This window comes from Drosophila elegans, unplaced genomic scaffold (genome assembly GCF_018152505.1).
Source record: "Drosophila elegans isolate 14027-0461.03 unplaced genomic scaffold, ASM1815250v1 contig_208, whole genome shotgun sequence".
Lineage (NCBI taxonomy): Eukaryota > Metazoa > Arthropoda > Insecta > Diptera > Drosophilidae > Drosophila > Drosophila elegans.
This window is the reverse complement of record NW_024545578.1, coordinates 13,983,784-14,008,842: the sequence shown is the minus strand read 5'-3', so window position 1 is coordinate 14,008,842 and position 25,059 is coordinate 13,983,784. Positions and strand designations below refer to the sequence as shown.

Below are 25,059 nucleotides of genomic sequence, written 5' to 3'. Positions count from 1 at the left end.
AAAAAACTACAGGCAGACAGACGGCAGCAGGCAGCGCTTTAACCTCATATTTATCCAACAGATACTTATAGCGGAGCGCAAAAAAGCAAGCAGCGACAAAAGAAATGAAGGCCCCTCTGTCCCATAGTCTTTCAACACTGAAAACACTGCATTCTTATGCTTCATTTCGTATACATTTATCATTAATCGACTTTAATTTTATCTATAGTATTATATTTTCGTTATTTTATACAAATTTATTATCAATCGATTTAAACCTTAAGGATTTATTAGTAGAAATATATGTTATTATTAATATGTTTACATTTTAAATGTCTAATTTTCTTCGTAGAAATATATGTCTTTATTAATTAAATTTATATTAAGGTCAAAGTTAAAAGAAGTTAATTCCAGTTAAAGTAAATTTGCTTCAATTTTAGTAATAAAATATTTATACTTAATTCTTCCACAGTTCTCTTTTAAATTTCTTACTATTTACAACATAATTCTTGATCTGTTTTAAATTAAAAAGTGCTAATTTTTTCAATTATCCAATAAATGTCAGCTATTTATGGTTTAAAATAAAGCTTAAAATATTTTTATTTCTGCTTGAAAGCTGATGTCATTTTTTTAAGTAAATAAGTTTGTTTAAATTCTTTTAAATTATAACGTGTCATACGTAAACAACACAACATAATATTAAATTTACTGACTTACTACTTAAATTAAGTACTTTATATACTTTAAATACGTACTTTATATACTTAAATAATTTTTCTAAAAAAATGTTTGAGACTGAAAGCTTAGAAATTTTGTAAGATCAATTATTTCCCGTGCAGCCGCAACGAAAAGAAAATACCCAGAGAGAGGAAGAGGAAAGGAGAGAGCGAGGCAAGTACAGGCAAGAAAACAAATTTCAATAAAATATTATTACGCTTACGTTTATCGAACGCAGCCAGCGAGCGAGCGAGCGTATAAGTGAGTACGAGTACGAATACGAGTAAGAGTATCTTGCAGATACTCAGATACACGTCCGCACTCATTGTGCGAGCTGCTCGACATCGCCGGAATTCGAATTCCGATGACGATGATGAGGATGGCGATGGCGATGACGATGACGATGGAGAGGATGATGAGGTTCGGTTCAGTTCAGTTCGGTTCGGTTTCGGTCGCCAAGCGTTATAAATAAACCATATCCATCAATTGCTTAACTCAAAACAGCGCTAAAAGATACAAAAGCGATACAACAACAACAATAAGCAGAACAACAACAGCAGCAGCGCCACATATAAAGATACAAATACAGATACAGATACATTTGCCCGATCCCAAAACGAAACCCAAATAAAAACAAAAACCCAACACCAGAGCAGAGCAGAGGGAAAAAAAATCATAAACGAAACCGAGCAAAGAGCGAGAGAAAAAAAGAAATAATAAAAATAAAAACGCCAAGAAAATCGTCAGCGTCGACTGATAAAATGCATGAAAACCAGTGGAGGGAAAGGGGTTGGGGGCGAAATCTCGAAGTATCTGCCGGCAAAGCAAACCCCCCCCACCTCGCCGACGCCCCTGCACCACCCCAAGTTCCTCCTTGATTTTTCCTCTTTCTCTGCCGTTTTTCTCGTATTTATGCTGCTCTCGTGAAAAGGAGAGCCTAGAGGGTGGAGGACAGTCCAGGGGCGGCTGTGAAAAGGGGGCTCTTCGGGGGGGAGGAGGGCTCTGAGGGGACTGAGGGGTCTGAGAGGCCCGAGGGGGCGGTGAAGACGTCGTCGTTGTCGTTGCCTTTCTTTCACTTTGTGTGGCAGCCAGCCAAGCACTCAGCATAATTTTGCACGCTCTTTTTCTCCTACGTTTTTCGCTGATTATTTTCTACAGACCCCAAAGGGGATCGAGGGGGAAGGGGGGCGAAAGGTGGGGTCTTGGCGGGGGTGCGGGGTACCGACCTGCACGTGGAAAGGTGTCTGCTTTAGACCCAAACCATCCACAACAAAAAGCAGCCAGCAAAGTTCATCGTTTACTGCTGCTGCTTTTGGCTTTATGTTTTTTTTTTCAGTTTTTATGTGTTTTTTTTTTTGTACTCTACCAAATTTGTAGCTTTGAGATCTAAGCAATAACTTTACCTTTTCATGTTATTATTATATAATTATTGATAATATTAAATTTATTTGAATAATTTAATTTAAAACAAAGCAAATTTAAATAAACTGTCCTGCTTAATGTATAAAATTATATAAAATGTATTGCAATTTTTAATAGTTGTATATTTAAAGTAAAAAATATAATGATCAAAGTATAAGTACTTTTTAAATATATAAGACTTTAAAATTGGTATTCAACTTAACTAAACAATGACATTTCCCTTCATTCTTCTATTCTGATTTGGGTACTATTTCTTATGAGAATTGACAGATGAAATACATATATATAATAAATATAAACATGAGATGTCTTATTAACTATTCCGGCTTATGTTGCACGCATTTATTGTTAATACAAAGAGTACGGGTATAATAACTTTATAAGGGTATTCCCAGCTTCGCCCTGCAGCTTTTCTTTTTTTGTATTTTCCTCTTGGCTTTGCTTTTGCACGCATTTTACTAGCATTCGGCTTTTCGCCCAGCCACCTTCCAGCAACAACAACAACAACAATAATAACAACAACAAGCAGTAGCAAAACAACAGTTACAACAGTTGACGACCGATCGCCGTCTCTGTCGCTCTGCATATGGCCCTCTCTTTCACCCGCTCACAAATGCGCAACATATTTGCCGACTGACCGACGCAGCGACAAACAGACACTTGTGCCGCCTCCTGCCCGCCCACTTTCCAACCGCCCCACCTCGCCCCTTTTTTGCCTACTCTTTCCAACTTTTCAACCCCCTATCCCCCCTTTTTTTGCTATCGTCTGCTGCTTTGCTATTTCTCTTTTTTTTTCCACTACTATTTTCACGCTCTTGTTGTTGTTGCTGTTGCTGTTGCTGTTGCTGTTGCTTTTGCTGCTGCTGCTGCTGCTGCTCCTGCGATGTTGCTGCTGCGCTGGCTACATAATTGATTTTAGTGCTGCACTCTCCAAATGCGTTGCATTCTGCTGCTGCTGCTGCCTCTGCTGGCGTCGCTGCTGCCGTTGGCAGTTACTTTTAGTGTAATCTCAACATTTGCTGCTGATGTTGCTACTGCTCATGTAGTTGCTGTTGCTGCAACGTACGTTGTTGTTGTTGCTGTTGCTGCTAGCTTTGGTGTTGCTGTTGCTAATGTTGTTGCTGCTGTTGCTGGAGCTGCTGGTGCTTGTATTGTTGCTGTTGCTGCTGTCTTTGGTGTTGCTGTTGCTAATGCTGTTGCTGTGAGTTCTTCTTCCAGCAGCAACATCAACTTCCTAACTCCCTCCGGGACAATCCCCCCACCCCCTCCTGAATCCAACAACTGGTGGCAGCGCTTTCGTCGCTTGCTTTTGTTGTTGCTGCTGGTTTGGGCTTTTGGTTTTTGAGAAAACCAGATTTTTGTCGTTTTATGCATTAAATTGTTTTTACAGCCGCTTTTGGCAGCCAGAACAGGGTGATTCGTAGCGATATATACTGACAAGGTGGGTAACAGCTTAATATTATAATAATATAATATTAATATTATTATCCTAGAATTAAGACAATTTAAAGAAATTGAACATTTTGAAAATATTTATTTTTAAACTAATTTCATTACAATGATACAATATCATAGAATCGCATAATCAAACTAGGAAATAATACAACATATGTATAATATAATAATATAATAATATAATAATAATATAATATAATTTTAAATATTCTTAAATTAACTTAATTTCAATGCTGCATTAATAAGATAAACTATAAGTCAAAATCGCGTAATCAAAGTAAGAAATAATAAGTTTTGGAAATATAATAAAATGGAACATTTTCTTAATAAATTTTTATTTGAAGTGGCGGCAATTATGTCAGCATTTGAGCATCCTTTCTGTTATAAAAGGTTAATTAATCATTTCAGGGATTTTAATAATTCCGATTTTTTTAAGTCCATTCATGTTAGCTTAGTTGCCAGAGAAAATATTTTTTGAAATAATTATTTGAGACTATATAACTTACGGTTGGCTTATTCCTTTTGAGTTGTCATTAGCTAATAGTCCTCCCCACCCCCACACATCCTGGGAGACCCTGTATGCTCTGTGCTCTGGTCTCCGTCGCCGTCACAGCAAAAGTAACAGGAATAGGAACAGGCACAGGAACCAACATACAACATACGCACACACACGAAAGGGGGTGTGAGGGGGTAGGCATTGTGAGGGGGAGGAACGACGAAACAACCCAACAACCAACGCATTTACACAGATACAGATGCGGATACAGATACAGATATCGGCAGGATGAGGGAAATGCAGGGAAAAGGGAGGGCAGGACGAGAAAAGGGCAGGGGCGGGGGAAAAGGCAGAAGACCGGCAACCGGGTACCGAGCGACAAACAGACCCATTGTCCCTCCCTCGCCAACAACCACACTGCGAACAACGGCAGCAACATCAGCACATCAGCAACATCAGCAGCAACAGCAGCAACATCAACAGCACAGCAGCAACAGCAAGCGATGACGACGACGACGGCCTACAACGCTGTACACTTCCTTTTACACACAGTGCCAACGGACACTCGTGTACACAGTAAACTTTCTAATGTTCGTTAAAAAAAAAAGAAAAATATTTAAAATATTTATCCTTCTAGGATCCCCCATATAAGAAATTCGGCATTTAAAATTAAAACAATTGATTCGAAACCTTACAATTTTTTCTTTTGTGAAATCCAAAAACCAATATCCAAAATATGCATAAAATGGATAAATAAATAATGATAAATACATAAATTTGGTTTTAAAATTTTAATAAAATTTAAATTTGAAAATAGTCGGAAAAACAACATCAACAAAAACTCAAATTAAAGACAAAATAATTTACAAAGTACTTTCAGTATAGCGAAAATTGACGCCTGCTAATTTGCCAGTGGCCACTGTACAATCACACAGGGATTTAAGCCACTCGTGTGTGAGTGTGAGGTCTGAACCGAAACCCAAACCCAAACCCAAGCCCAGACGCAAACTCAAACCCAAATACAAACCCATAAGCATAACCCAATGAAGCAGCCTCTGCCAACATACCAACATCATCATCATCGTCAGCGCACAACTGTCGGCGATTGTTGTTGCTTAGCACTCGAGCCAGAAAAAAGGACTTCCTTTCGCCCAGGACCCCTTTGGCCCTCTCGCTCACTCCTCGAACGTTTCACGGGAATTATGACAAGGACTGCCAAAAATCGAGGCAGAACATGTTAAATAAAATAAAACATAATTTTATGCCAGAGAGCAACAAACACATTAACACGGTCGTCGCAGCGCAGTCGGCGGCGCCGTCGTCGTCGACGTCATCAATAAATCGCGACCCCAACGAACCACCCACAAAACACCCAGCCACCCAACCACCCACTGGAACCACCTCCGCACTCCCCACCGCCCACAATTCATGCCCACCTCAAATATTATACAAAAGCTTACAAGCCACGCATACAAGCGAAACTCCGTTCGCTCTCTTTCTCTCTTTCCCCTCGGATCGTGCCATCTCTCTCTCACCGCCTATTGCCCTCTCTGTCTGGCTCTCTCGTGCTGTGCTCGTTTGTGTTTTGAAAATTTAATCTCGATATGGCAACAAATATGCTACAATTTCATTGAGATGAACACCCGATACCAGAAAGCCGACGAGAGTTTCTCACGCTGTGCCAAGGCAGCGACGTCGACGGCGAAAGAGATGGGTGTATGCGAAAGAAAAGAGATGGCATGAGCGTGAGAGAGAGCCCAGAAGCGTAGTAAATACTACTACATTTTTCTGTGCTAATTGAGTGATAAATTGGGAGTGGATTTGGCCGAGAGAGAGAAAGAGCGTGAGTGTGTGTTCGTGTGAGTGGGCAATTGATACGCTCAGATTAAATTGTTAAATGTTTTTTATTCGGGTAATTAAAGTATTTCAATTTTGCGGCCCATGTGGTAAAGGGTTGACAATTAATCCGATTGGGTGTTTTTAAAGGTATTTAACCTGGACAATATACATGCAGTATCTAAAAAAATTAAATGAACTAAAATTGGATATTATTCTGATATGGAATAATAAATATTTATTTTAGTATGCATCTTACTTTAAATAAAATATGTCTTTGGCCCTGCTGACATTTAAAAAACAATTAATCCCGCTGGCGCTGCACACGCCGTAAATCATTCAAAAATCAACCACAAATCACAACAATTAAGACAAATGTGCTGAAAAATCTACTTAACGCAAACACTCACAAACACACGCATGCCAGCCATTAAACGCTTTCAAAACAAACTCAATAAATGTCAGCTGCCCGAAAAAGGTAGCAGAAATGTATGCTTTTGTGGGAGAGAGCATGCTACCAATGCGGAGAGCGAGTCGAAAGGGTAGCAGAAAAGGCAGTAGAAAAGGCAGCAGAAATACTACGTTTCGTTTTTTTCCCGAGCCAAAGTAAGGGGCCCGCGAGGCGAAGAAGTCAAACAAATTGACATACGTATACATAATTATTATTTTACTTAAGTGCTCGCGCGTCGTCGCCCCTTAACAGACCAAAATGAATACGAAATACGAAATACCAACCTGAAATAAATCAACCCGCGAGAGCGTACTGTACCGCTTCGGGTCGGGTTCGGGAACGCTCGGCTCGTCGTTCGCCTGCATCTGTGTGGGTGAGCGAGCCGAAGTCGCCGCCGACGGCAGCTGCACGGCGATGGCGTACCGCTCAGTCGGTCGCCGGACGTCAGCTCAGCTGCCAACTTCATTCAGTTCCTTTCTGGCTGCCGTCGAACGTTGTCGTCGTTCGGTTGAATCGAATCGCCAAGCGCAGCTCGCCAAAAAGCCAGGCCAAAAACCTCAAAGCCAGGGCTCAGTGAAACAGTTATCTGAAAATTCGAAAAAATCGCGTGAAATATATTTTCGAAAAAAACAACAAATTTTCAAAATTTCCAACCAAGTGGCTAAGAAAAGTAAACAAAACAAACATACAGCACAGCACATTTCTTGGATTAAGTGCCGCAAAAGTTCCTGTTAGCAGCAGCAGCAACACACCAACCACTTGGATTACTACAAACAACAGTATTATCACTTAAAACTAGCACAAAAATTGGAAGAAATTTCTTTAACAAAAATAAATCATTTTTCAACTACAACAATTTGCTAGGCAACCAAAAAAAGAAACAACAAACTTGTGCAACATCCCAAAACAAATGTGAAAGCGTGACAAACAAACAAACAAAAAATACGAAAAACAAATGAGCAAAAAGTGAACAAAAAGTGAACAAAAAAGTGAAAAGTATAGAGTGAGTGTTCGAAAATGCTGCAGTGAACCCTTTGAAAAAAATCCACAAAAACACCAGTTAACAAATTATAAATCTACAACAGCAGTAGCAACAACACAGAGAGACAAGTGTTGTTGTCCCATGTATTTGTTGATGCCATGCAATTGATTGTTGACAAAATTCCCATGTATTCCAAACAAACAACGAAGCGCAATTCCAAAAAGTAAGTTTCAAGAACCTCTTAAAAAACACAATAAAATAAACGGCACAACAAGCAAACAGTGAAAAGTGTCCAAACCAAAGCAAACAAACAAACAAACAAGCAAGAAGGAGAAACCCTTCCAGTGAATTGATAAACTGATAACAGCGGCGACAGAGACAGCAACAAGCCGGAGGAAAAGAGATAGCGTTCCACAGCTGCTGCTGTCGCTTCTTCCTCTTCTACCGCAACGTGGTGCACCTGTCCCACCCAAAAAAAAAAATACTACAACATAAACAGCAACAACTTTAACAAGAACAACGAACAACAACAATTAACACACCACGCGCTGTTGCCATAAAACCCAAAAGAAAAAGAAAACTTAGGTAAAATATCTAAAAATAAATTCCACTTAAACCAAACAGAAAACCAAAAACAAAAAAAAACCAAAGAAATAATCACAGCAAAAGAGCCAAAAGAATTTTTAAACTTCAACTTTTCGTCTGTGTACCTCTCATTTTGACAGTCAATAAAATTTGAGTGGCTAAAAATAAGCATCCACCTGGCTAAAAATAAAACAATTTATAAACACAAAGTACAAAAATTCTTTATGGCCATCAAGAATTTTATTTCTTCTCCACTAGAAACTTTTAATTGTTGTGCTTGTATCAAAATTACAAACAATCAAAATAATTAAATGGAATGTGCTTTTGTTTTTAGATATTTTATGTAAATTTTTTTGTGTCTTTTTCTTATGCTTTGTTTGTTGTTTGAACCATATATATATATATAAAAATATAAAAATCATAATTATAGTTATGTAGATAAATTAGCTTATAAGAGTTGAGCAAGAAAAAGTTTAAAATATTTATCGGGCAACCCAGGGCAATTTTATTTAATATATTATTTGGTTTATTATTTTATAGTTCAACAATAAGTTACCAGCATATTTTGAGAAAAGTTGTGAAAAAAAAATCAAAACCGTAACAAGTGTATATTATGTAAATATATATTAATCACAACGATTTTTTAACCTTCTTAATATAAACAAAAAAATATAATGGTGTGCGTATAATCATTAAAGCTGTAATATATTTTATCCGTTCTAAATATTGATAAACTATGCTAATTTAGTTTTGAAATCGAATTTATTTTGTTACTTAATTAGCTGGATAATATTTTCTTTAATATTTACGTTTAAAATTTATTTTTAACATAAAATACTACAGCAATTGTTGTAAGTTCATGTTATCCACTCAAATTATATTACTCTAGCAAAACACAAACACAACACAACACCCTCGCTGCTGAAAAACTCACCAGCTAATTAAATATTTCTAATCTATACCAATCTGTTAGTTGAATTGAATCTGTTTTGCTACATATCTACGTACATTTGTATTCCACATATCGTACGCCAGCATTTTTTGTAAATTCATGTTTTCCACTCAAATTAAATTCTCGAGTAAAACAAACAAAAAAACACCCTCGCTGATGAAAAGCCCATCCAGACACTTTAAAGAGCCAGCCAATAGATTAATTCTGACCGAATTCCCACATCAGCTGTTACTTAGCCCGCCTCCCATCGCCGCCCCCTCGACTGAAGCTCTCTCGCTCTCACGCACAGCTGACCCATAAATGACACGCACACAGACAGCCATAGACGCTCACACACAGATACAGTCGGAAAGTATCTGAAGAGAAGCCAAGAAAGCATTCAGTTTCAGTTTGAGTCCAAAAACATTTCGACCTACTGCTGTTGCTTTGTTTGGTTGGTACGTAGTATAGTAGGTATGTTATTTGTGGCCGGAGTTTTCCATTGAATCGTTCTCGAGAAGTGGATGCGATGTGGAAGTGGGAATATCGATACCGAGAAAGAAATTTTCCCAACGATCCGCTTCGTTTGCCCGAACAACCGAAAACAACCGCTCAAGTCTGTCACTTATTTCTCAGTTCGACAATGTTTTCGCCCATTTCTCGTGTGTACTCGTGTTTGTTGCCTCTTCTGTTTCTGTTTCTTTTGTGGCTGAAGACGAAGGGGGAACCCAAAAAAAAACAAAAAAAAAAAAAGGTCACTTCAAGCGAGGCGACCTCTCCCCACTCCAGTTTTTCCCTACCATTTTCCCTCCCGTATCTCGTTTGCTGTTTTTCTCACATGCCACGCATTTTTTCCCCAGCCCAACTCCCCCTCTTTTTTCCCAGACAGTGGGAAAACTCTCGGCAGACATTTTTTCGGTTCGCTTGTAATTCATCATCGCTGCAAAGAAGATGAAAGCAAAGAAAAAGGTACGGTGGCTTAAGCGTACATAGCGAGCGTAAGAAAAAGAAAAATGCCGACCACAGGTAAACCTTAACCCATTTGCAATAGTCGCAGCTCTTAACCCAAAATAACAGGTAGTTGCACTCGGTTCAGGTCGCCAGGGAGTTCCCAAGAACAGGGAACATTTTTGCCGCGAAGCATCTAGAATCCATTCTTCTAGATTGGTGAAAATTCATCTCGAATATGCGAACGCGATGGGAACTTACCTTCTCGGAAGACAGGATGGCAGAGCCATTCAGCAAAAATATTCAAACAGTGTCTTTGTTCCACTTCCGTTGAAGGAAAATTCGGCACTTTGGATGCATTGAACAATTTAGTGCTTAAAAATATTTATTGCCTTTTTTTTATCTTTTCTGTCAACATCCTTAAAAAAATGTTGTTCTCAACCATTTTTATTAAACATTTGCTGAATTAAATAAAAATAAAAATATTAAAATGTTTTTGTTAGAAGCAGAAATATTTTTCAAATGATTCAGCAATACATTTTTTTTAACAAATAAAAGGAAATGTATTAGTCATTATAGAATTTAAAAAAAAATTCTGTGAAAGCGAAATGAAACTGATAAATCACAAAAGTTCCTTGTAAGGGTTACATTTTAGATCAAAATTTTAGGGAATTTTCGCAGCATTGAAACTGTTTTAAATTCCGGTTTAGCAGATCAATCCAACGGTTAATTAACGCCCTGGGTTTACCGTAAACACCCTCTAATGTCATCAACCCACCACCGCCCCACACCTCGAAATCCTAAAACAGAAAACTGCGTAAGCGCGAGACAATCATCAATCAACCACCGAGGCAACCAAATCACAACCCATCAAGCAACCACCGAAAGGACTTGAGAAAGATTGCTACCTAGGGGGAATCCCTTTCCTCATCTTTCGCTCCTGGCCACTTCCTGTTTCCCTGTTGCCCTCAACTGTTTGCAATTTTCACACGGGAAATAAAAATGTGATACAAACGAGTAAATGACAGAAAAACAAAGCCTAAACGCGGAAAACCATTTGCAAATCGCAGAAGGCAACAACAACCAACAACCCTCGGTGAGAGGGAATAGCATTCGGTGTTCGGCGTTCGGCGTTCGGCATTCTCGATGATTAAACCCCGAAAGAAACAAACAGAAACATACACGGCACATTTAGCGAGTGGAGGAGCGCCCGATATTAATAAACCCATCAGACAGGGGGCTGGAAACTGAGCAACCCCCGTAACGAAATCCACACTCGAGGGCGCAACAATAGTTACATGTGTAAGCCGAAGCCACCCCTAAATTGAGCCGACGTTAACCCCTCATCAATCCAGATTGAAGGTCATACACGGCACACTCAGAAAAGCGAAAGAGAGCCAGAGCTCCGGTGCATATCTAATCACAAAAATTTGAATTTGATTGGGCATTAATGGGTTAAGCAGTTGACTCTTGACTCGCCTCGGGCTCTTCGAGGCACCTTGAAGAGTCGCACACTCCACTCCACAACACACCACACCACTCCACTCCATTCAGAGTTCGTTTAGTCACATGATAAAAGTTCCCAAAACGCAACGAATACCGAACGAAAACATTTAACGACCCAATTAAAAGCCCCTGAACGAACCTGATATCAAACTAGACCGTACCCAACCAACACATTCGCATAGATATAGTAAAATATATGCTTAACCTCACAGATAACTGCCACCACAACACCACCAACCACCAAAAATAAAAATACTATCACAATCGATGGGCACATAGCGTACTGAGGCCAAAATCAGAGGTAACCAATTTTTATCAGTCTTTGGTGGGGGGACTGACAAGCTAATTATACCCGCAGATCGTACTATATCTATATAGAAAAACAGAAACAGACCCAAAACTACCATCGCTCTCTCTCGTTCTTTTTTTTGGGTGCAAAAGAACAACTTGAACAATGGAAATTTTCACTCGCTGAATGGCTCTACCTGCTTGTTTTTGCTCTTGTTTTGGCCGACATTAAATCGCGTTTAGGTATGCAGAAATATTTTTGTTATCGATAATTGCTTATCGCAGGTAGTACCTTCGTATAGTACGTCAGTCTCTTGCCATTTAGCGTTCTTCGCCAATTGGCGATGGGTTTTTGTGAATGGAACGCAATCAAGGTGGGAAAAGAGTAGTTGGGGAAGAGTTGATTAAACTCAGGAAGTTATTGGGTGCAAATGAGTAAAATATATACATATTTAAAACAACTGATTAATGTACATTCTTAGATTTTCTGGAACAATCTTTATTATTTATTGTTAGCTCTTTCGTTTATTTTGATAACCTAATCAAAGTAAATGCCAATCTAATCACTATTAAAATAATGATATTACAATTACAATTACAATCGGCGATTAAATATATATTTAGTATTTTAAAATACTCCTTATTGACCCCTATATTCACAGAGCTTTACCAAATCATATCTCACCGATTTAGATCAGGTGGCGCCACCTGCTGGTTAAGTCTTGTGGGCACAGTGCCCTTCTCCGCGCTTCTCAACATATCAGCTTAGTTCGAGTTTGCTTATCAACCGCCTCGCTTCCTGTCCCATATTTCCGATATCTTCTTGTCTAACCTTTACCGATGGCAAGTATTTTTAGGTAACATTTTCTTGTACACATTTGGTTGTTGTTTTTGCGGCTGTTATTTAGCTGTACTTCAGTAGACATTTTTGTTCGAAACTGGTTTTCAAGTACGACGCTTGCGTCGCTGTCGACGTCTCGGTTGGCGATTTATGCGTTGGGTTTGGAGTCGCTTCAAGATTTGCTTGCTGTTGCAATTTTCGTTTTGTTTTGTTTTATTTTTAATGTGATTTATGCATGTTCCTCAATGTGTGAGTGTGCAAAAATACTTGAACAAAATTATTGCAGCTTCTTTTTTTTCGTTCATTTATTTTTGTGGACTTTGTGTTTTTGTTGCGAGCGTTGACAGTCGCAGCCTTCGATTTATTTTTAATGTTTATGTCTGTCTGATTGTTTATGATTTTTGTTGGGTTTTTTTCTTACTTAATTGGCGATTAGATAAATGCCAAAAACGCAACGAAGCCGATGACAATGGAATAGATCGCACTGAGTACTTAATCCCCGCCATCCTTTGCTGAAAACCCCTCTCCGATTTTGTTTTTTTTTTTTTTTTTTTTTGCCTCCGTTGACTGGCATAAATTTAGTTTGAGCAAAACGCAATAGATAAGATAAGCAAAGCAAAACCAGACCCGCCAGCAAATCGAACCCAAAACATCAGTTGCCCAAACCGAAAAAGTGGCTGGGTAAGGTGTGCAAAAACCACATCGCTGATTGATAGTCGCAGTGGTTGTGGGTGGTCGGTGGTGCAAGGGGTTTTCTGGTGGTTCGTCCATTAGCGACCTGATTAGCGCGTGTGTTACAACAACCACAGTGCTTTTTGTTTAGGTTTTCGTTTTTAGTTTTTTTTTTTTATCGTCAACACGAGCAGACTTCAATGGCGACACCATCAGCCATCAAAACGATTTTGGTTACAACACCACAAGGACAAACTAGCAGACGACAACAAATACGATGGGTAACAACGCAGAACAACCAAACAGTGAAATGCAATTTCCGAATTGAATAATGCATAGACACCTGTAAATATGTATTCCAAGTGCCAATCACAGTGGTAACAACTTTTCCATAACGTTTAATACTATTACACAGTGCCTAGTGACACTGCTAAAAATATTACGACATAGCCAAAACATGATACAAACAACCATATTATAGTGTTTTGACCTTTTTTCTTATCTCTTGTATTTGTGATCATAAAAATTGATAGTAACTGTGATATTAACATGTGGTTAAGCGTTTTGTAAATAAATAATTTAGCTTAAACTAATTTGCCAATTATTTTTAAGCCCTAACCCCTATTTATTTACCAAAAGCTCATACTTAGTTTTTTTAGTGTTCCATAAATCATGATTGCAACAGTAGTGACTGTACCCTGAACTATAATCCTAGGCAATTGTAGTATGCAAATTAGCAAATACAATGTTGTATTACAAACAGCCATAGACACACGCCTAAAAAGTATAACGAATGTTTTAGGGCCGGCGCACACTGCGTATACGCAATTTCGAAAAGGCAGCAGATAACAATCCAGGCTGCCCAATAAATAAAAGCCAGTTACAGGTGCTGAAAACATGCACACACAACAGCAGAAGGAGGGGGTAGAATATTTTAAGTAATATTTATATCACATGTGGGACAAACATCAACCCATCCACCCATCTACAGATTTTCCCTTTTGTCCACCGCAAGCGGCGAAACATTTATAAAAATGAATTTGCAAATCCGCAAAATGCAAACCGAGCACAAAGTTGGAGGCAAACATTTTGTCGGCCAAAAAAAGGGGGCTGAGTGAGTGCTGAATATGTTTTTGCACATATTCAAAAATCTGCCAACCACCAGTGCTCTCCTCCCTCGGAAACACCACCATCGCCTGCTGACCATCTGTATTATTTGCATTGGATTTTTAATCAAAAATTGTGCGATTTCTCTTCGCTTTTTTGCCGCAGCTTTTTCTTCGCCTTTATTTTTTTCTGTTTACAGTTCGATTTTTATTATGTTCACCCCACCACCCCCAGGTCCGAAAAGCCACTCGAGCGGAGGGTTGCTCCTGCCTGTTCCTGGTGGTTGCTTTTTCTCCTTGCTTTGTTTTCTGGGCTCGAGTCTATTATGCTGATTTATTTTTATTTCCATTCTGATTGCAATTTATGCGAGGCAGATGAATTATGAAAGCGATCGAAGCGAGCAAGGAAAACTCTGCGGGAAATTCAATCGAAAAGGGAGGGGGGGACGATGGTTGGCTCAAAGAATTTTCTCAGTGAGCTTGAGGCGACAAAAAGTGTTGCATACCAACCGGCGCCGTACAAATTCGAATGGCATACAAAGTCCTGAAACTAAGCGGCGTACAAAAAATTATTACCATTCTTTGCCACTTGAAAAAAAAGCAGGACGAAAAAACCCATACACAACCTCCCTTGACAGGGCAATATGGAAAAAATGAATCCACAACAGAGTCAGGGGCAAAAAACGACAGACGACAACTGCCAACTCAAAATTGGACTGGGAAGAGTGAAAGAAAATATCGAAAAAAAATATTCTTTGTTTTCCTTTTTTTTTTTGCGATTCGTATGCGAAAAGTGCAGCCAGTGGCGGGTGGTTTTGGCGGTGTGGCGGTTCAGTTTCAAACACCCTTGAAAAACAACTGTCAAACGCATTTCAGCGGTGGGAGGTGGGCAACTGCAGCGAAACAATAAGGCGAAAATTGAGGAGTTTGAGTGACTGATGAGTCCGAAGGGGCAGAAACGGCAAAGAGAGCAAATCAAACATTTTTGACGCTTTATTGGTTTTGCAAGACAAACAGGATCATTTTTAAAACAAAATTGCAAAATCCATTTAATGATTTTTGTGCTGACTCTGAAGAAATATCAAAACAATATTAATTAAATAGACAAACAGTTCAAAAAAAATATTTCAAAATTGGTTAAAAAAAATATTTAATTATTTTTAGAGACTGATCTTATATGTTGTAATAATTTTGTAAGATCGCTGAACTTTTTTCAAGTATATTTATACTTTTTAAAGCTAATTCGGGTTGAAAAACTTAACCTTTCCATTATTTCTGTGCCATAATGAAGCATTTCTGCCAACAATATATCATAGAAACCTCCCACTTCGGTGAGAAAACTTATTCCAAACATTTCGTTCTGTCATTGGCTCCACGCACGTGTCTCACAATTTTTCATGGCCTCTAAAGCGCACACATACAGTTTGTATATATTACTGTGAAATAAAAAAAAAAACAAAACGCAAAGGCAAATCGAACAAAAAAACACGCAAACAACAATAACAATAAAAATAGAAGAAAAAGTTTGATTTTTTTTGAGGAATTGTTCTGCTTCAGCAGCGTAATAAAGTATACCAGACATGTACTCCAAAAGGATGTCCAACCCATCCTGAATGTCGCATTGCCGTCTGGGACATAATTCATATCGCCAGGAACAATGACTATAAATTTGGAAAATAAAGTCAAATAAATTGCACAGCAATATATAGATATACAAAAAATTAAAAAAAAAAAAAACATACTGCCCCGGGTAAAAACCCTTAACGACGCCCCTGTCTGTTGACATACGGAAATCATTTCGTGTGCCAAATGAGAAATAATTTTTATTACCACAGCAAATCAAAGTGCGCACAATTTACAATTACACAAGCAAACTAAAGGCAAGAGAATCGGAGAGAAGATCGGAGGGAGAAGGCCAGAGATCGTGCACCGATTTCGATATGAAGCTATATCTTTGAGCACGTGTTTTTTTGGCCCCTGAACTGAATTTTAGTGGTTCTAAACTTTGATCATATCTCCCTTTCTCTATTTTTTCTGCCTATCTATCTATCTCTCTCGGCTGTGAGTTACCTGTTTTGCTTTATTTTTATCTAATCAATGAAGAAATTTATATCTAATCAAAGTACAAAAGGCAGCAACAACGTGGACGCGACTAGAACGGAAAACTGAAACAAAGCAAAGCGTCATTAGAGATCGCCCACTCCTCACCTCTCAGGGCCCCCAAAACGCCCAGTTTTTTCCAGTGCAAGTCACATAATGAGACGATTATATGATCGCAAGTGCACAACTAACTTGTTTGCTCATTAGAATACTCTATTCCCCAATATCATTGACATTTTACTAGAACTTTGAGTTCTGTCTTTCGTTTATTTATCTCCGCTTCTTTTTTCCAGAGTTTTTGGTACTTTATCTCGGCACTCAGTGAAGGTCACTTGGTTTCTAAGTGCATATTTTTGATACGACACCATGACTAATATGGGTATTTGTGATTTTTTCTTTATAAATTTGTCTTAATTTGGCAAACATAAGCAATTTTAAAGAGCTATATTTCAAAGCACACTTTTTAATAAATTGTTTTTAAATTTCATATTTCTTATTAGGAATTTGGTTCTATTTAAATAATTCTATATATTATATTTGATTAATTATTACTTACTTTATTTTTCTCTCTGTGTATTCCATTCGACCTAATGACCCGCTTTGCTCTGTTTACCTCTCCACTCTGTTTTTGCACTTGGAAATTGCTAGCTGCTCGATGCTAATTTATCGTCACAGTCTCGCGGCAATCACAGGTTCAGTTCCACCACCAATTCTCCCCACACCCTCCCCCCACTCAATTCTACCGCCCCCTCGGCTCTTCCCCGTCCCATTCTCCAGCGATCTTTGTAGACTTTGCCGGCTCGGGCTTTTCGTCATGCGATTATCAGCCAATCGCTTAGTGTGCCATTTATTTGCATTTCGCTCGCTGCTGCTGCATTTGTTGTTGCCTTTATGTTACGTTTTGTTACGTTTTTTTGTCGGACTTTTATTTATTTTTATTTTATTTCCAACTTTATTTGCTTTTGTGCTGTGTTTTTGTTGCAGGCAGTGTTTACGTTGAGCTGCTTTTGTAGATGCGCAATTATTCTGAGCGTGTTACTTTATATTTTAAATGTGCGACTTTTGTATGGTTACGCTTAGGATTCTACTCTTCAAAAAAGATTTTTTTTTAAATAACACATTAAAATTGGGGTCTTAGCTAGCTTATAAAATTGTTTATGATTACATTCTAATAATATAATCTCTTATCTTTAAAAATATATGAAAAACCCACACGCGCAATTGAAAATATTATACAAAATATTAAAAAAAATCTATATAATCTTTTATTATGATATAAATATTTTAAATGACTTAAAACCTTGAAAATTAAGTAATTACTCATACGCCAAGTGGGAATGCCCAACACAAATTTTTCATTCGCTCTACCGCCAAACTGATAAAGAACTTTAAAAATATATTACTGATATGCATTTTATAATTGGTTAAATATATAAAAATATAAATAAATAATATGAATAAATAATATTTTTTTTCACTTGATTGTTATTTTTTTTTATTTTACTATCTAGAGTATTACCATCTTCGACTAGCCACTTGATTTCCATTTTATGTGTTTTCTGCTTCGCATTCGCACTGCGTTCATATGCTTCATATTGTTATTGTTACTGCCTGGCAAATATGCTTAATTATTTTTACCTTAAAAGTCGAGCCATCAAAGCGAATGCGAAAACAATTTCAATGAATGGAATAAAATGAAACAATTGAAGGGAGCGATGTCGAGGGCAAAACAAACCTAAGCCCTGAGCCCATTTGACATTTTCGGGCTTAAATGTCACAGCAAATCGAGGGGAAACAAGTGCAATGGGAAATATAAGCAACGGAGAAGATGGAAAATGCAATTGCAATTGCCACACAGCAACAGTACGTACAGTACACTACACTACACTACGCTACAGTGCAATACAATGAATGACGTTGACAATGACGATGATGGAGATATGGCTGGTGGGTGGGTGGGAAAAGGGGGTTCCGCGGGGTGTTAGAACAGCAGGCATTGGGTGGACGGATGGATGGGCGCTGCGGATACTGGGGTAAAATCACGAACATAAGCTGCCTTAGGCTGACATCATCCATGGAGGTCGAATAATGATTCGAGCAGCATAGAGCAACTTAAATCAGAAACCATTCCTAGTTGATCGATGTGACTAACCATTTTGAGAGATAAGAAAATCGAAAACAAATTTTAATTCATCTTGATTCTTGGAAAAATTCCTTTAGTACCCGAAAACAATAAAGAACAATTTTAAGACATTTCATAAATGTGACTAAGTCATGCGAAGCGATAAGAGAAGTTTAAAAGAATGTGTATTGTATTACAAAGAAAGATGAAATACAATGTTTTAAGTAATCAAAAAAAAACAAAAAAATTAGAATTTAATTGTGTAAAAATGTGAAACAAATTTAAACTAAAACAGATTTTAACACCAATTTATTTAACTCTGATTTTCCCAAAATTAAATTAAGTCAGAAAAGTAGGTATGGAATTTAATGCCCCTTTTTATTTCTTGGGGCATTCATAATAAGCCAAAATTGTCTAGTTAACTGATTTTAAACTTTTTCTGCTCAATTCGGGTGTTGAACGAGAAATATGTCTTATAACTCATCAGAATGGACTTGGCCCATTTGTTATTTAATGACGCACGGCTGTAGTTTAACATTATGGATCCCAACTTATTCGCGGCTTTGTCTTTATTACGTACCTTTCAGGAAAAATGATGAAATGAACCAGCAGGCGGGCTCCTCAAGGGCGCCAGCCACCGGGGGCCAAATCTCACCGCCAGGTGCCACAACCGTCGGCGTGGACCAGCAGCAACAGTTGCAACAGCAGCAGCAGCAGTACTACAACCAGCAGCAGCAACAGCAACAGTACCAGCAGCAACATCAGCGCGACAATTTCCTGGCCTACCAGCAACAGCAGCAGCAACAACAGCGATCGGCTGGCGGCGGAGTGGGCGGCGGTGCCAACTTTATGCTGGGCAATGACCTTGTCGGCGGCGACAGCCTGCGCAGTCTAAACAACACCTTCGGTCCCAACTCCGAGTTCACGGCCCTCGGAGGCGCCACCAGCTCCTCGACCTCGGCGCTGAGCGGTCTGAACAGCTCCAGCGGTCAGGGTTACACGGGCATGGTTGCTGCCAGCCAGCAACACCAGCAGCAGCAGCAACACCACCAGCAACAGCACCACCAACAGCAACAGCAACACATGAGCAGCATGGACGCCATGGGCGGTTACAGTCAGGTGAGGATGCGGTATTTACTAAAAACCATTTAATACTCATTAAAAAAATGTCTAAAAGTAAAAAAAAATACAGATAAAAGTCAAAATAACCTAGTAATTTTGATTGCTATATAAATTGGCTAATGACTTCAATTAACAACTCAAAAGAAATCAAAATAATTTTAAATTAAATCAAAAAATAATATTTATTTGTCTCCTTGCAGATGGGTGGCGGCATGCACCCTGGACCCAATAGTGGCATGATGGGCAACATGAATGCCCAGTACATGAACGGAGGTTCCAGCCAGGGCGGCTATAATGGCACCCAAGGCATGGGAATGGGCTACGGCGGAGGGGGCAACATCGGACCCCAGAGGCATCATCAGGTGGGTACTAGTTCGGTAGTATATACAATATTTTGGGAGTTTGCGGGAATGACTTCACTGTTTCCCCCATCAACACAACTTGACAACTTTTATATGACCAGCTGTTGACAATTCATTTGCGGCAGTAAACAGATTTCGCTTTTAAAACGTTCGCCCATTAGCGAATCATTTCGAATCGCACCCAAAACAGAAGTCTGCGGCTTGGGAAATGACAAATTTGTGACTGCCAGAGCGTCAGTAATCCGCTCAAGCTCAGTGGCATTAACTGCCCCAGTCCCCCAATTCCCGGGGCCATAAATGTTCAAACGTTTTTCGCTTAATTAGGATTGAGAGGCAGAGAGCCTTTAATTACGCCATAGTAACTTAAATTACCTTCAAGAGGGAAAATATCTTCGTTTTATTTAAAACTTATCTTATTTAAAATAACCTGTTTAAAAATTTGTTTATAATGTTTTCTAATTCATAAAAGCTAGGCTGATCGATTTATATTTTTTTAAAGCCTTTTACATTACTTTAAATGGTTTTATTAAATAAAAAAATAAAAAAAAGTAATATTCTTAAACGATATACCATTTCCTACATATAATTTCATTGAACAAGACCTAGTTCAGTATTTATTAGTTTAAGCATAGGGGTGGCGTTACTAATTGTTTGTCTGAGAATCCCATTTTCATAAACGATTTGCATCCCCTTTTCAGATGACGCCCATGAACCAGATGCAGAACATGACGATGGGCCCGGGAGTCGGAGGAAGTGGCGGCATGGGCGGCGGCATGAATCCGCTGCAGCAACAGGCGGCGCAGCAGCAGATGGGCGGCATGAATCCGATGGCCAAGATGCAGGGCATGGCCAACGGGGGCTACCCCCAGCAGGCGCCCCCCTCCCTCTCCCAGCAGCAGCAGCAGCAACAACAACAGCAGCAGCAGCAGCGCCGCATGGCTCCGTATCCCCACCCCCAGATGCACATGGCCCAAAAGCGGGCGGCGGCCGGCGTGGGCGGGGCCGGCGGAGTGGGCGGAATGTATCCGGGCAATCCCATGCAGCAGCAGCAACAGGCACAGATGTACGGCGGCCAGCAGATGCATCCCGGATCCGGCGGCGGAGTTCCCCTGCCCATGCAGGCAGGTGGAGTCGGAAACGGTTACGGACGCAGTGGACCCATGGGCGCCGCCGGCAGTGGGGGCTACGGCCGCATGTCGGCCGCGAATGGAATGGGTCCCGCGGGCGGACCCGTGATGGGACCCATGGGTCCGGGAGCCATGACCGCCGGAGGAATGGGTCCCGGACCCGGCTGCATGAGCCAGCAGCGCTTCATGCCCCAGGGAGCCGGCGGCGGAATGCCCTATGCCGGCGTCGGCGGAGGAGCCGGCTCCCATCAGGGTCAGTTCTATCCGGGCAGCGGTCCCAGTGCCGGAATGCAGCAGGCAGGTGGCATGTGCCCGGCGGGTCCGGGCGGCGTGGCCACCACCGGCAATCCCTACCAGAATCAAGGGTGAGTTGTGCACTACTCTCCTTAAGAATCAGTAAATAATGTGAGTTTCCATTTTTAGTTTCCAGCAAAACTATCAGCACAGTCCAGTTCCTGGCAATCCCACGCCACCGCTGACGCCCGCCTGCAGTGTGCCCTATGTCAGCCCCAATCCGGACATCAAGCCACCCATGGACAACAGTAAGTTCGGATTTACTTACGCTTATTTTGAATATTTACTAACCTTTTACTTACCCTGTTTTTTTAGGCGAAGAAATGAGACTGACATTCCCGGTGCGCGACGGCATCATCCTGGCTCCTTTCCGCCTGCTGCACAATCTGTCGGTCAGCAACCACGTGTTCCATCTCAAGCAGAATGTCTACAACACGCTGATGTGCAGGTAGATCTTCATAATAAACCTCTAATTTGTAACTCTTAAGTAGTAATCATTTTAAATAACTTGCAGAACTGACTTGGAGCTGCAGCTGAAGTGCTTCCACCAGGATGATCGGCAGATGAACACCAATTGGCCGCACACCGTCACCGTCTCCGCCAATGCCACGCCCCTGAATATCGAGCGGTCCGAGAAGAACAGCACCGCCCTGCGTCCGTTGTATTTGAAGGCCGTTTGCCAGCCAGGACGGAATACGCTCCAGCTGACCGCCAGTTCCTGCTGTTGTGTGAGTATAAATATGAATCTTATACCACTATTTAAACTTAATAAATAAGTTTATTAGGGAAAGTTTGAGACTATTTTTTTAAAATTTTTATTTCACAATATTGACTAAAATATAAGCTATAAAAGTATTCATATATATTGATTTAAAAAATTATAATAAAATTTCTTAAAGGGCTACAATTAGTTGAGCTTATTTTTTAATTCCAACTTTTATAAACTATGTCCTTACCATTATGTTTTCACAAAATATATCATAAGCTATACAAATTCAGGTTTAGATATTTCAAAACATAATGGTATCTTAGACAAGATTAAATGTACAAAATAGGTTCAGTAGTTTTACAAAAAAGAAACTAAAATTTTTTTTGCCTTTTTAACAGTACCTAAATACCTATAGTTTTTATTAATATAAAATCAGTAGTTTTACAAAAAAAAAACATGAACATCATATATTTTTTGCAATACCTAAATACCTATAGTTTTTATTAATATAAATCCCTTGCCTCTATTTGTTGCAGTCGCATCTGTTTGTGCTGCAGCTAGTCCATCGACCGTCGGTGCGTCAGGTGCTGCAGACGCTGCATAAGCGCAACCTGTTGCCGCTGGAGCACAGTGTGCAGAAGATCAAGCGCAACTTGAGCCAACCGGAGGCGAATGCCGGATCGGAGGCCACGCCCCAGCAGGGCGGTGGCCAGCAGTGCGCCAAGATCTCATTGAAGTGCCCCATCACGAAGTCGCGGATACGACTGCCGGCCAGGGGGCACGAGTGCAAGCACGTGCAGTGCTTCGATTTGGAGGCGTATCTGATGATCAACAGCGAGCGGGGCTCGTGGCGCTGCCCGGAGTGCAGCAAGTCGGCCATCACCGATACGCTGGAGATCGATCAGTACATCTGGGCCATACTCAACACGCTGGGCAACTCGGATGTGGATGAGGTGATCATCGATTCGTCGGCCAATTGGCGGGCATTGCAGCACAATGGTGGCATGCCGAATGCACCGCCGCCCTCGAATGTTCCTACCAATGCCAGCGGCAACACCGGAAACGGAAATAGTAATGTCAACGGCAACGGCAACGGCAACGTAACCGGAAGTGGCAGCAATGGCAACCCGACGCTGCCGGCCATCAAACAGGAACTGTGCGACGACATCGCCAAGGTCATGTCGCCGGGCTCCACCCAACTGCCCACCTGGGACAGTGCGCAGGCGATGAGTCCCTACAACATGCACGACATGAACTCCATTGCCAGCGGCAACATGATGGGCAACGGCGGCAACACCAACCAGCAGTAAGTGTCCTCTCCTCGATTTCTAATATTTAATTAAACCTTTAATTAATTTACCTCATTCTCATCATTTTTAGTGGCAATCGCAGCAGCTACGACGGCTTCAGTGGCAACCACAGCGACGGCAGTGGAGGATTGGCCGGCAGCGATGGTGGTGTCAACTCCCTCGACCAGCTGAATGCCATGGAAAAGTCGCTCAGCGATCAGGTAGGCATCTAAAATAAATACAAATTTAATTTAAATATTAGTTAAATAATAATATTGAATCAAAATATTGAAAATAAAAAACAATATTATTTTTTTTTTCAAATTTTTTAAACGTATCATCCTAAGTTTTTTTTATCAACCAAAAAAAAAAACTAATTGTGAGATATCACCAAAAAAATCTATTTTAAAAACATTTTTCAATTAATTTGATGATATAATATATTTAACAGTATAATAATAATTTTAAAAAAATATGTTTCTAGTAAAGTAAAACAAAGTCAATTTCACTAAATGTTATGCAAACATTAAAGGAATATTAAATTAATTTAATAAAATTTATTTTTATACTTTATAACTTTATTAAAAATACCCGTACTCAACCTTATGATTTCCCTATCTATATTTCAGATGCCCCACACCCCGCACACACCTGGAGCGGCCAGTCACCCGATGACCCCCGGCGGTCCGCCCAGCGTGAGCAGTTCCCACAACGAGCCCATAAGCGGCGGTACGCCCAACGCCAACGGCAGCGGTAACAACAACAGCAGCACGGGCCACAATTCGCCCCAGACGCCGGGCACGCCCAGTCGGATGGGCGGCGGCGGCGGCGGTATGGGAGGCGGTGGAGCGGACAGCCAGCAGCAGCAACAGGAGCAGCTGCTCAACTCGCTGATGAGCAGCCAAACGCAACTGAAGTTCAGCGAAAGCGATCTGAGTGCCGAGCTGCAAAGTTTCGATGCGGCGGCAGCGGCCATAAACGATACAGCCCACGATCTGAATGTAAGTATTAAGAATTATATATCCATTTTTAAAAAATAAAATATTAATTAAAATTTTTTTTTTTTACCCATTTTTAGCTGCTGCAGGATGTGGATCCCATGGAAATCCTGTCCTATTTGGATCCACAGCCCGATCTTAACACTCCGCCCTCGAGTGGCAGCAGCAACAACAATGCCAGCGACGATTTGCTGGCCACGTTATTTGACTAGACCTTTAAAGCAACAAACAAACAAACAAACAAGCAAAAATCAAGGTCTAATGGCTGAGAGAGAGAGAGAGTTGGAGAATTGAAATGGCAGAAATACCATAAATTGTATATAGTATTATTAATTTTAAAGAAATGTGCACTAGAAGCCAGTCTCGTACTTCAACAAACATTTTCGTTTCCTCACACAAACCAACAGCAGCAACAAGTAAAACCACAAAAATGGATAAACTATTACAAAACAACACACTGGATGAGAAATCGAAGCGGAAATTTAAATTTGCCCGTGTTGAAAAACAATGAAATGTGATTTAAAAATTAATTAATTAAATTAATTGGCATTTAATTTAAAGCTAACTGACAAGAAAAGAGAACATAAAAAACAAAAAAAAAATACACACATACACACAAAAAGCGTAAAAAAAATAACAAACAGTCATTATACCATATAAAACAAAAGAGAAAAACAATCAATTCAGTTGAGAGCATGAAAATTCCTTCAATGAAATTTAC

At 40.0% G+C, this 25,059-nt stretch overlaps 1 protein-coding gene across 2 annotated transcripts; it reads left to right on the top strand.

The window, feature by feature from the left end:
• Nucleotides 1-6,779: 6,779 nt before the first annotated feature.
• Nucleotides 6,780-24,892, top strand: LOC108150199 (zinc finger MIZ domain-containing protein 2). 2 transcript variants are annotated; one of them, XM_017278210.2, is made up of 11 exons: nucleotides 6,780-7,561; nucleotides 19,025-19,556; nucleotides 19,760-19,921; nucleotides 20,620-21,413; nucleotides 21,472-21,590; nucleotides 21,658-21,790; nucleotides 21,857-22,070; nucleotides 22,588-23,357; nucleotides 23,432-23,561; nucleotides 23,970-24,341; nucleotides 24,419-24,892. In XM_017278210.2, the coding sequence occupies exons 1-11, from the start codon at nucleotides 7,497-7,499 to the stop codon at nucleotides 24,548-24,550; spliced, it is 3,423 nt and encodes a 1,140-aa protein (XP_017133699.1). In that variant the 5' UTR covers nucleotides 6,780-7,496; the 3' UTR covers nucleotides 24,551-24,892. The 2 variants fall into 2 exon arrangements, with proteins under 2 accessions (XP_017133699.1, XP_017133700.1); XM_017278211.2 differs by having other exon boundaries at nucleotides 6,780-7,923.
• The last annotated feature ends 167 nt before the right edge of the window (nucleotides 24,893-25,059 follow it).